The sequence below is a fragment of the Hyposmocoma kahamanoa genome, unplaced genomic scaffold (genome assembly GCF_003589595.1).
Source record: "Hyposmocoma kahamanoa isolate Upper Pololo Valley unplaced genomic scaffold, ASM358959v1 99879, whole genome shotgun sequence".
Taxonomy (NCBI): Eukaryota; Metazoa; Arthropoda; class Insecta; order Lepidoptera; family Cosmopterigidae; genus Hyposmocoma; species Hyposmocoma kahamanoa.
The window spans coordinates 6,568,440-6,580,031 of NW_020656077.1; the positions used below are offsets into that span (position 1 = coordinate 6,568,440).

At 37.5% G+C, this 11,592-nt stretch overlaps 1 protein-coding gene across 1 annotated transcript in view; it reads left to right on the top strand.

Moving 5' to 3' along the window:
• The window catches only part of LOC113239462 (F-box/LRR-repeat protein 7), a 49,953-nt gene extending 39,329 nt beyond the window's left edge, over nucleotides 1-10,624 (top strand). The window contains exons 5-8 of the mRNA XM_026476488.1: nucleotides 996-1,181; nucleotides 2,670-2,815; nucleotides 8,898-9,068; nucleotides 9,932-10,624. Coding sequence (XP_026332273.1) covers nucleotides 996-1,181; nucleotides 2,670-2,815; nucleotides 8,898-9,068; nucleotides 9,932-10,144 — 716 coding nt within the window. The 3' untranslated portion in view covers nucleotides 10,145-10,624. The remainder of the gene's footprint in view (nucleotides 1-995; nucleotides 1,182-2,669; nucleotides 2,816-8,897; nucleotides 9,069-9,931) is intronic.
• The last annotated feature ends 968 nt before the right edge of the window (nucleotides 10,625-11,592 follow it).

Below are 11,592 nucleotides of genomic sequence, written 5' to 3' on the forward strand. Positions count from 1 at the left end.
TTCTTACATGCGCATTGTATATAATACAATTTTGGTTCTGGGGCTTGGAAACTCCTTAGCGTTACGCATTATGAATTCTTGAATAAGTAAAGAGGGAAGGGTTAGAAATTGGAGGTTTATGAAGTGCGGCTTGTAACTGTGAGATTGTAGGATGTTTGCAAATATTCGAATACATTTTTTTAACCGACTTCAAAAAGGGAGGAGGTTCTCAATTCGACGGTACTTTTTTGTGTGTGTGTTACGCTATTACGGATTCTTTTTTTTTTGTTGGAAAGAGAATACATCATTATAAGTCCCATTTAAATTTAAAGAAAATATTCTACCTCCAAAGGTGGCAATGTAGGGGTTGAATCCGCTGTCGCACACTTTCCGGTAACAGATTTCAGTAACACATCAGGCAACTAGATGTAATTCCTTAAACTTTTGAGGTCGTTTTTTTTATAATTGGACTAGGAAAAAAACCGAATCAGTGCTATGGCCTTTTAACAATACACCGTTGCGTAACCATGCACCCTTTATTTTGGGCATGGTATCGCACAGGTCGCTTGAGATCGGGCGAAAACTGGCACTTGTAAAATATATTTTTAACCTAATAAGAGGATAATACAATTAACCTTCCTCTATTGGCTCAAATTCCTTTTTTTATCCCACCAATCTCACGTTACATCTTTTGTCAGCGCAAATACCCTCTGTTCAATTTACATTTAACCCGCACAATGACACTAAGACGGACACCATTCTTCGACGCCCTAGCCGTAACTGAATCCTTAAGCAGAACAAATGATATTGACGTGTTGAGTAACACTGAATCAAAATTTTTAACATCCGCTTCCGCGCTTTGGCCGGTGATCGACTCAACCTTTTCTGTAACTATGACTTACATGTTTAGTTATAAGTACTGTAAGTGTAAGTTGTACAAAATAAATAAATAACCTGGCCTGTGCGTATGCGTGATAGGTAATACGTGATAATTGTGTCTTCGTGGCTTTTTTCAGGCTGTCCAAATGTTGATTGGCCAGAATGGGCGTGGCTGGAAGGACGGCTGGCGACGAGACGGCCGCCGGTGGAGTACATAGACCTGACCGATTGCGGCAACGTGACTGACGCGGGACTATGTGCCTTACTGCATACGTGTCCGTCGCTTCAGTACCTCTACCTGCGCCGCTGTATTCTAGTCACAGGTACCGGCAATTCATTTATTACGTCGTCAACCCATTTTGTGAACCTTCCTTGACGTGCAGGTTTTGATATTTTCCTTCGAAAAACTCAAGCTAAAAAGGTCCTGGCTGCTGTTAAGGCTCTAAGAAATATCTCACTAAATGTCACTAGCGGTTTACAATGCCGAAAGATCCAAGATACAAAGATCTTTAACAAAAACACGTAGGAGAATTTCGTCTATCGTCTTGATAACTTGATCCGTAGCTCAGTTGGTAAGAGCAATACTACGGTGCAGTATGGTCGCAGGTTCAAGTCCCATCGGGTCTAAAAAGTTTTTCTATGTGTTCGACCTCTGTATTAATCATAATAAAACTACACTGTCAACTAGTAGAGTCATTTCACAAAAAATCACAAAATTCCGAAAAACTCAGGGGCTTGATCTCGGATTAGAACCCATGGCCTTTGCTTGAGAGACCGTACGTCAAACCATTAAGCTACCACTGGTTTATAACGATCACCGCTTTTATTCATGTTTAGTCTCTCTCCATCCTAAGGTTGTCTGGAAGAAATCGCTGTAAGCGATAACACCGCCAATTGTTACCCTGTTAATGTGTTTAATGTTTGTTCTGTAATCTCTCTTTGTATGTGGTGCTAACAATAAAAAAAATTCTATCTATCTATCTATCTATCTATTTCTTCTGGCTGTGGCGGCGCGGAAAATTCATCCGGTTCACGACGAAACGTACTGTCTTTAATCTCTGTAGGTAGATACCAAAATGGGTAGGCAGTCAGTCAGCTTTACGGCGTAAATGATTGCTTATAAAATTATTATTACTCAGTTGTCGGTGAAACGATCAGTAAAAGCTAGTATCAAAGTAAGTGGAATAACGAAACTATTTAGGCTCTATAAATTCCGTTTTACGATAAAACAGAGTTTTCACTCTTTCACAGTCCCGATTTACATTGGTATATACTCTCCTTGTGTATTCCAGCTGCGCATTCTATAAAAGTCGCAGACCTATGTCAGAGAACGAAATTTAAAGCCAAATTTCACACTAAGAGCTTTCCTCCTCATGTGATCTCCCTGGAGTATAAACTTTCTCACATTTTTCTTTCTTTTACGCACACATTCATAGTGAAGGGAAAAACACAAAATCACAAGGGAATTGAACGGCAGAAGTCCCGCTGCGGGACAGTGCAGCATGGTAACCGTTCGGCCACAGAGGCAGCCCTGCTTGCATGCACTCCTTCAAGGATTCTTCCAAGCATTCCAACGCAAAGAAGTTTACATTTGGAATCTCAGAAATTGGATACAGTCGATAATATATTGTTTCTTGTAATTAATGTGCAATTAAGACTATTAATAATTTTAATTTCTTAATGAAAACATGGCGATCAAACCTGCCCGTCTGATAAACAGTCTACAGTCTGCGTAACGCATTAAACTTAAAGGACATTCGGACATTCGTCGGCAAAGCAACTTATCAGCCATTGTTGGTTTTTATTTTTAGATGCAGGCGTTCGGTGGATTCCGTCGTACTGCGCCCTGAAGGAACTGAGCGTGTCAGATTGCACGGGAGTGACAGACTTCGGACTCTACGAGTTGGCCAAATTGGGTCCTGCGCTTCGGTATCTCTCTGTGGCTAAATGCACCCAGGTGTGTAATTTTCATTTGTTCATCCCTCGTTGATTATGGTACAGTAATTATGCTTAAACAATTTACACACACCGACGCATTTATCGGAACACTAGAAAGATCGTCATAATAATGCGGTGTTGTTTTAAAAATCTAGCCCGTTATTTTACTTTTTTATTTTCAAGTTTAATTTTACATTAAAAAAATTTTCGCCAGTCATTTTTTCATAATTTTTTTTTAATTTCCGTCTACTACAGGTTTGACGAGTCGTTCGAGGTTGATTTTGCGTTCTTGTAAATTACGTAAAAATTTGATTTAAATTATGTTAAGCAGTGCCAATTTTAAATTTTTCAACCGTTTCTACTTTATCACAAAATCTAAAAAAAGCATTTTGTTTAATTTCGTTTTTTTTAATAACGATGGAATGTAAGGTTGTATTCGACCGATGTTAAAAGATGGTAATATAATTTTAATTTTTTTTTATTTTATACACTCATAGCCCGCACTAGGGAAAGTCTGTATCGCGGGTGCCATGGACACACACATAAATAACCACAAATTACACTCAAACTCACAAGAAAAATAAATGTAGGCCATACAAACATTTCTCCCGGCTCGAACGCGGGACCTCTGCGTGGCAGTCCAGCATGACAACCGTTCGGCGACCGAGGCAGTCTAATTCTTATTTATTTAAATATAACCGTAACTATTTTGCAATCTTATTTTTTGTTCCACTTGTGTTTTTGTTGGTGTATGTAAATGATGTTATATACATATATACCATCATGCCTGTCTTCCATTGGTGTTGGCAAAGTCCACGAACTTTTCTCGCTATGCTCTCTGCCACCTCCTTCGGCATTTCACTCGCATCAGTCACCCATCCCATAGATAAGTACCTCGAGGGTTGTCTTTTCCCACGTTGCTGTCCACAAGCGCTCTATAAATTTTTGACATCAATTTACTGATATCTATTGATAAGATCTCATGTAAACATTACCAAAAATAATCTTTCCGGTAATATTTCAGCTACTGTATTTTACGTAATTGTTTTGTTCCATAGATAGAGTGGTAAATACAAGTCATCATGAACACTGAAATTACATACCTTTTTCATGAGATAATAATAGTACCTTGTTATATGATACAAAGATCGAACACAAAGAAAAATTCCTTCAATCCGGTTGGCAACAAACTTCGCTAACAGTCGGTTCGAAGGTGGTGCGAAATGAAGATGTATAATACCGATAAGTAGTGGACTGTATTTTTTTGGATTTTTGTTAATTACATTAAAAGGTACTTGTACTACGAGTAACTGCACTTGCAAGTAGTTTCCTATAAGGACTGGAGCAAGTATATAGTAGGTCAAAGAACAGGAAAAATGATGGAACATGCACACTCACCTTTTCTTTCGTTGCGCTGGCAGCAATTCCGCCTGGATACGGCCGCCACAGGCGGAAAAATCCTCAGGTTCACTACTGAGCACTGTACAGTGTATTGCGAACAAAATAAACTATTAAAAACCACAATCGCGCTAATTAGCCATTATTTATGATGCACACAGTTCAGTGTCATAGGTTAGACTATCGTCTTATTTTTGTTGCTAACTCATTGGCCAGTGAAAGAGACGACAGCAGCAAAAGTGCGCATGTTGGAGGAGGATGGGACAAAGGAAGGAAGTCCTCGCAAGTGCTAAGATCTACCCTATACTATTTTTGTATGTCTAATACAAAAAAAAAGAAAATATGAAATCCAACAGAAGGAATTTTTCTTTGGGTTTCTTCGATTTTTGTATCAATAATTATAACAAACTAGTGGAATATTTATCGAGTTCTTAGGTTTTCGCGCTAGTTACATAATATAGGAAATGAAACTATTTTTTCGGATCTAAATCGCGTTTTTCTAGACCTAAACCTTTTACAGGTCCCATGATCACGGGTGAGCATGTCCAGTCACCCGTCCGAAACGTTGGTTTGTTTGAAAAAACAAGTATACCTAGGCGATTTTAAGATGCGAAAAAATAGTTTCATTTCGTAGTGGAGTATTATGACAAAAAATATGAATATGTTTATTGATTCCTTTGAACTGAATCGAGTCCAATCGGATCGATGGATTTTTCTTTGTGTTTCTTCAATCTTTGTATCAACCTTAGAGCATATAGGACTAGAGGCGTTCCCTGTGTCGAAGTACGTTTTGTACAATCAAAAAAATCTATCGCTCAATAAACACTACTTTTGAATCGATGTTAAATTCGACTGAGTCGATTTTTTTTATAGGCCTGTTCTGTGTACGGACATGACATGAATGTGTGTTTTATCTGTGTATTTGTAATATATATAATAAGCTAGTATTGTCGATTTTTGTTCGTGTGAGGCCATGGTGACACAACTCAATATTGCCTGTTTGTTTGTAGTATTACGCCCATTCTAAAAGTGGCAGAAAATTTTGTACGAGAGATATCGCTAATAGCGTCTCCCGTCCTATATGTTCTAAGGTATCAATAATAACAAGATGATATTTAATCAAATAAATATTAGAATACTGTGTTATAGACGACACACATATTTTCAATCTGTATAAAAAGCCTTGTGATTAACATTACGCGATGTCTACAGTATTTATTTCTAATGATTTTGGCAGTTTCATTGTGTAATCATAGTCGGTTATCTCTTTGAGTGAATTTTATTTGATTCTCTCACCAGACGCTTTTGAAGAATGCTTCGTCTGCCGACCGCAAACATCTGTCTAACTTAATTAATTTAACCCTCAAGCACAAACCGTTGAATCTTTGCTTGTTCGTTTGATACGTTTTGGTTAGTCTAATTAAATTCGTTGAAAGGTTTCAAGTTACTTTTGTCTCATTGAGAGTTTTCCACATCCCAATGCTCTTCTTCGTTCCTTTTATTCTCGTAAAATTACGAAATAATAAAGAGATTTGAAATCGCACGGTGCCAACTGCCTTTCTATTTTCTCATTCACATGATTTCGTTAACTCAACCGGTACAATATATGTACCGGTACTAGTGTCCTTAGAAGAGTGGAGATTTTAGTGTAGAGCGGTACCGAAGTTTTGGCCCTATACAAATACGATCAATAGATCAGTCTGTTAAGTTGCTTTGTCTGCTTCTTTACTTTTTTATGACATCATGAGACGGGATGAACAAGTCGCGGTTCTGGTGTTGTCCGACACGTCTTTCCATTACTGTTACAGAGCCGCTCGGGCTTTAAATCACAAAGATCTGCTACTGCGCCCGCTACTTACAATGCAGTGTCTGTAATTTCACCAGCACTCTTACACTTCAAAACCGGAACGCAGTAATGCTCACATTACTTCTTGGTGGATGCAATAGGCAAGGTGGCAGTATTTCCCTGGACGAACTCTTTCACAAGGAGCTCCACTGCAACTTAAACATTTTACGTATAATTAATAATGTAAACTCAAACTATCATTGTTAAATTTCTTTGCCCTTTCCATTCGCGCTATTCTCATACTAGTAACAAAGATTTGCCTAGTACAAGAATCGAAACTGCCGGGTAATTTGCAAAATTTGGGTTAAATGTGAATTTAAAAACGAATAGGGCTTCAGTTGAAAATTAATATTTACCAGGTTCTCTGTTATAGTACTTAAAGACAAATATCTCCACTTAGAATAATAACGCATAGAATGATAGTTTCATATCAAACGAACTGTCACAAGTGAGGCAAAAATCAAATTCATGTAGGCATTTTCGTGTCTTGTGGCAACGAAATTAATTTTCGGTTTTAGTGAATATTTGTATAAAAATACAAGTTGAAACGCGTTACTTCCTTGTGGAATGTGATGTTAGTATCTATTTTATGTTTGTCTGACGTATTTTTACACTCATTTAAAGCACATTTCGTTATTTTTAGCTAAAATTCTTGAGCTGTTCGTGGTGCAAGTTGACCTTGAGCACTGACGGCCCCACCGCTCGTGTAGGCCCTTTGGGAGCGCTTCAATTTGCCTCACTTAGCGTGTGCGGACTAGGTTTCTATGCGTTATTATTTATTCTAAGTATCTCCATATAAAAATTATATACAAAGTTAGATATTTTATTTTTACATAATTCGTTTTAGATTTTTATTTTAGCCTGTTTTCAGGCCTTTATGATCGGATAAAGTAGATCCTATCGTGTAAAATATTAGCATATTATTTAGACCTTAGGTGTATCGTAGATTTTTTGTATGGTCGTTAATTAATACCTAAACCATTTGATCTTGCGAAGCAGTTCGTTTCGCTTCCTTTCCGGTGACCAGCCTTAAATTATTTTCTATTACTTTAGAAGTTCGGCGTAGTAAAAAAATGCCAGCAGCGATACTCGTTTGCGATAATGGAGTTCATATGATATATGTATCTATGTCATGCAGATAAACCTCGTGCAAAGGACTTTAAAGAAATGTTTTATTTTTCTTGAATATCGTGACTTTTTACTGCCATGATATTAATTTCTTTTTTTTTTTTTTGTGAAAATACCCCACTTATTATTGATACAAAGATCGGAAGAAACACAAAGAAAAATTCCTTTGATCCCATTGGACCGGAACCAGTGTCTGTTGCCTCGGCGCCGCTTTGACCAAATGGATCGAACCAACAGATCTTCAAATTTCTCTAAAAAAGCTTTTTTTACCGTAGTGCCACCTGTGATAAAGTATGGAAGTTTCTTCACGCAACCAGGTACCCTTACAGCTACCAGAAGAGTGACTTAGATGTCGCTATATTCATTGTAATATTTTTTATTGAATATGATGTTTTTACTGCGACGATATTCAATTACACACCCGAATATCTGAAAAAAAATTTCAGCTTTCTCAGGTCTCAGGATAATGGCCCCTTAGCCTACGGACAGACGTTAGCTCTCTGTGTGTGTTCTACCGTCTTTATAATAGGGAGTGCTCTGAGGAATTTTTCGAACTATTGCCACCGTTTCGTTTCTACCATCGCACCTCCCGCCAAAGGAGTAGAGTCCATCCCTACATATCAGATGCTTGGCATTGTACGACCACGCGAGCCTCTCGTTCGTTCCTTCCTCGAACCTGCAAGATATGGAATGATCTTTCTCCTGAAGCATTTATTTTACGCTATAACATGGGGTTCTTCAAAAAGCGTGTTTACAGGGCTCTCAAAGGCTGGCAACGCATTGGCAGCTTATCTGATGTTGCAAATGTCCATGGGCGACGATGACCACCTCCCATCAAGTGGCTCGTCTGCTCGTTTGCCTCCTACTTTACATTAAAAAAATAAGCCCTGTCGCTCTCTTGTTATGTTCCAATTATCTTTTCCATCCTTCAATTCCGGTTTGTATTCTCATTCTTTCACTGTTCGTGCGGTCAGACTTTGGAACGCCCTCTCTATTACTGTTCACAACAGTAAATCACTGGCTACATAACATATTCAAAATTTTAAAACAACAAAACAGAATTAAGGAGCATTATTTATCCACTATTCCATCCATTTGATAGGTTTTACACATCGTGAAATAAATATTCATCCTAAGTATTTACTTTATAATAATTTAATGTTATTGATATTGTTGTTTTTGTTTTACATAATTATTGTATTGTTGTGCAAGAAAACTCGTTATTTTAGTTATTGTGTCCTGTATTTAGTCTTATAGAATTTTTTCTTAAAAACCGACTTCAAAAAAGGAAGAGATTTTCAATTCGACTATACGATATATTTTTGTATGTATGTTACACGATAACTCCGGTATTGGTTAACCGATTTTGATGATTCTTTTTTTTATTGAAAAAAGGGTACCTTAGTAGTAGTGGTCCCATTTAAATTTGAAGAAAATGAATGCACTTCTAAGGGTGGCAAACGGTAACCAATTTCAATAAAATTTGGCAAATACATTTTCATTCCACGAACTTTTGAGGTCGGTTTTTTAATACTCTGTACTGATGTTATTGTTTGTGTTTACTTGTTTAAGGTATTTTGTGTTTTTCCTGTGCAATAAACTATTAAAAAAAGAATATATTTTTTTGTGAAATTATTCCACTACTATGTTATTATTATTGACACAAAGATGGAACACAGACAAAGACAATATTCCTTCGACCTGACTGGACTATGTTTTATTTGTTCAGGTATCGGACTCTGGTATAAGGACATTGCGTCGATGCTATAAACTGCGTTACCTGAACGCTCGAGGGTGCGGTGCTTTAGGTGACGATGGCGTGGAAGCCATAGCTCGGGGATGCTCGAGGTTACGAGCTCTGGACCTTGGCGCTACAGATGTCTCCGAAGCAGGTCTACAGGTCAGTTTCAATACCACAGCACATCTCCTTGCAAACAAAATGCACTTGCGTCAGTTCTTCATGTAGCTCCTTAAGTTCTAATTGAGTATTTAAAATGAATATTGTAAATGATACGTGTTCAAATATTTATTAACAAAGAGCAACCCTTACAGTGTCTTAATCATTCTTCTTAGGGGAATCTGCCTTACGAATGAATAGTAAAGTTTAATATGACGATTTCAAGTGTAATTTGCTTACCTATGGCATAAAGATTATTTGAGTTTAAGATTGAACAAACTTTGTAAACATACATTGTTGAGTCGGCACATTTACTCCTATGTGTGTGACACGTAAATGCAAATCTTATGTTTGTGTAGGTAGTTCTATATACATATTAATATTCAGAGCATTTTGTATTGAATTTCCTCATGCATCGCATTTCTAGCTAGCGAATTCACATTGTAATTAACTATGTAGTTCCGCCGAGCGCATTCTTTTGGTGAAAATGCAAAAGCGAAAAGCCGTGTATTTTATAACTAATCACATTGCTTGCCAATTTGCGGTTGCACATTAAATTTTGTTATGTTAAAACTATTTCAATTACCACAAACGCTTGCATCTGTTTATTTTCATTTTGCGCCGCACATCGTGCACGTTCGTGGAATATAACAATGTTACAGCAAACCTCGTTTATCAAATTTAATGTTTGGTATCTAAATAATTGTTTTGACTACGTGAATGTTTGTGTAAATGGTCTCTGTGCGAGTAAAGCATATTTTATGTTGAGTGTACTATGCTTGACTGTATCATAGAAACACTATCACATGCAGTGGGTACGGGTACCGGGGAGAGGGTTACGTGTTAACAGTGGGATCGAATTTCAGATATTGGCGCGATGCTGTCCGAATTTGAAGAAGCTGGCTTTACGTGGCTGCGAGCTTATTGGCGACGATGGCCTTGAAGCCGTTGCTTACTATTGCCGAGGTCTCACCCAGTTGAACATTCAAGACACTCCTGTTACCCTTAGGGGGTATAGGGCAGTGAAGAAATTCTGCAAGAGATGTGTCATCGAACACACGAACCCTGGCTTTTGTTGACGCAACTATTTTCAGTTTCCCGTGACTCGAGGTCGAGACAATGATTACGGTACATAGTACAAAGTTTGTTATGTATTTTGGTCCTTTTGAATTTCATTTTTAAAGTAATACATACGGTTATTCAGGCAATCGTTTAACATTAAACACTGTTTATAAGAATCTAACTTTTGAAGTAAGTGCATATAAATAAAAACTTAAAAATTCCCCAACACATTTTGTGGTTGTGATCTCTACACTAACTTGGAGAAGAGCTGATGATGTTTGAACACCTGGACAGATGGTCATCAAAACATAGTTAACCGCTCACGTGATACATGCAGCCGTAGACGCATACCACACCTAGAGGTGCCGGCGATGGTTTTATATCGATATATCGGATATCGAAGTTATAACAGGTAAAAGAACTAATATTAATTGCTATTTCGACAACTACTCTAGCAAACCATAAAGTTTTTAATGCCTGCGTCTGTCATTTAAAAAAATTAACAACTTCAAAAATACGTCACGACAATCGTGTGTGTCTTTGTTTGGACTGGTGATTTCGGTGTTTATTTATTGAAAACATACCGTAAGTAGCGATTTTTAAGTTTACTCTGAATATAAATGTTTATAAACTATACTTTAAGGAGTAATTTCATGATAAACGTTAGAACCACTCAAACGGAATATTATCATATTTATCCAAGTACACAAAAAATTCAATAGTGCTTTTTACGTGCAGGATTTGCGGTGTATTACTGCATTTTATTTGAGATGTTTTTGTTGGTAGTACGGAGGGTATTTATTTAGCAATGCAGAATAATAATTTTTATTTATAAAAACTTGTATTTAAACTGAATGCTTTTCTAATATGCGAAACCAAATAGCCGCCATTTTGCAGTAGGAGGAGCGCATCGCGTGAGCGGAGAACCATTCCGATTGAACCACGCTTCAAATAAAAGAAAACCGCGTTGAGATCAGTCCATTTGTTTGAGAGCTACGATGCCACAGATATACAGATAAAGTCTGGAAATTTATAAATCCAAAAGATTAATTTTAATTTCTTATTTGTGGCACAATAGCAGACATCACACACAAACAATAAAAAAAACATTTCACACAAACCAACGTTTCGAGCACTTTACAGGTCCCATGGTCACGGTTGAAAACTTAAGAACTCGATACAATTAAAAATTAATACAATTAACATATCTGTGCCATGCAATTATTACGGGCCGGGGGCGGACGGTATGACAAACAGGCCCGAGTCGAGTACGGGGCGAACGCGAGGCGGTTGCGGGCGCAAAGGTCCAGTGAGCTCTATGCAACTATCCGCATAGCGCGGCAGCAGCGGGGCTTTAGAGTGATTGCACGTATTTTTTTTACAACTCTTGAGTCTGCTTTTATTAAGTTTCAGTATGAATTCGACCGAAATTTCTTTTGGGTTGGTTCCGTAACGCGAATGAAAC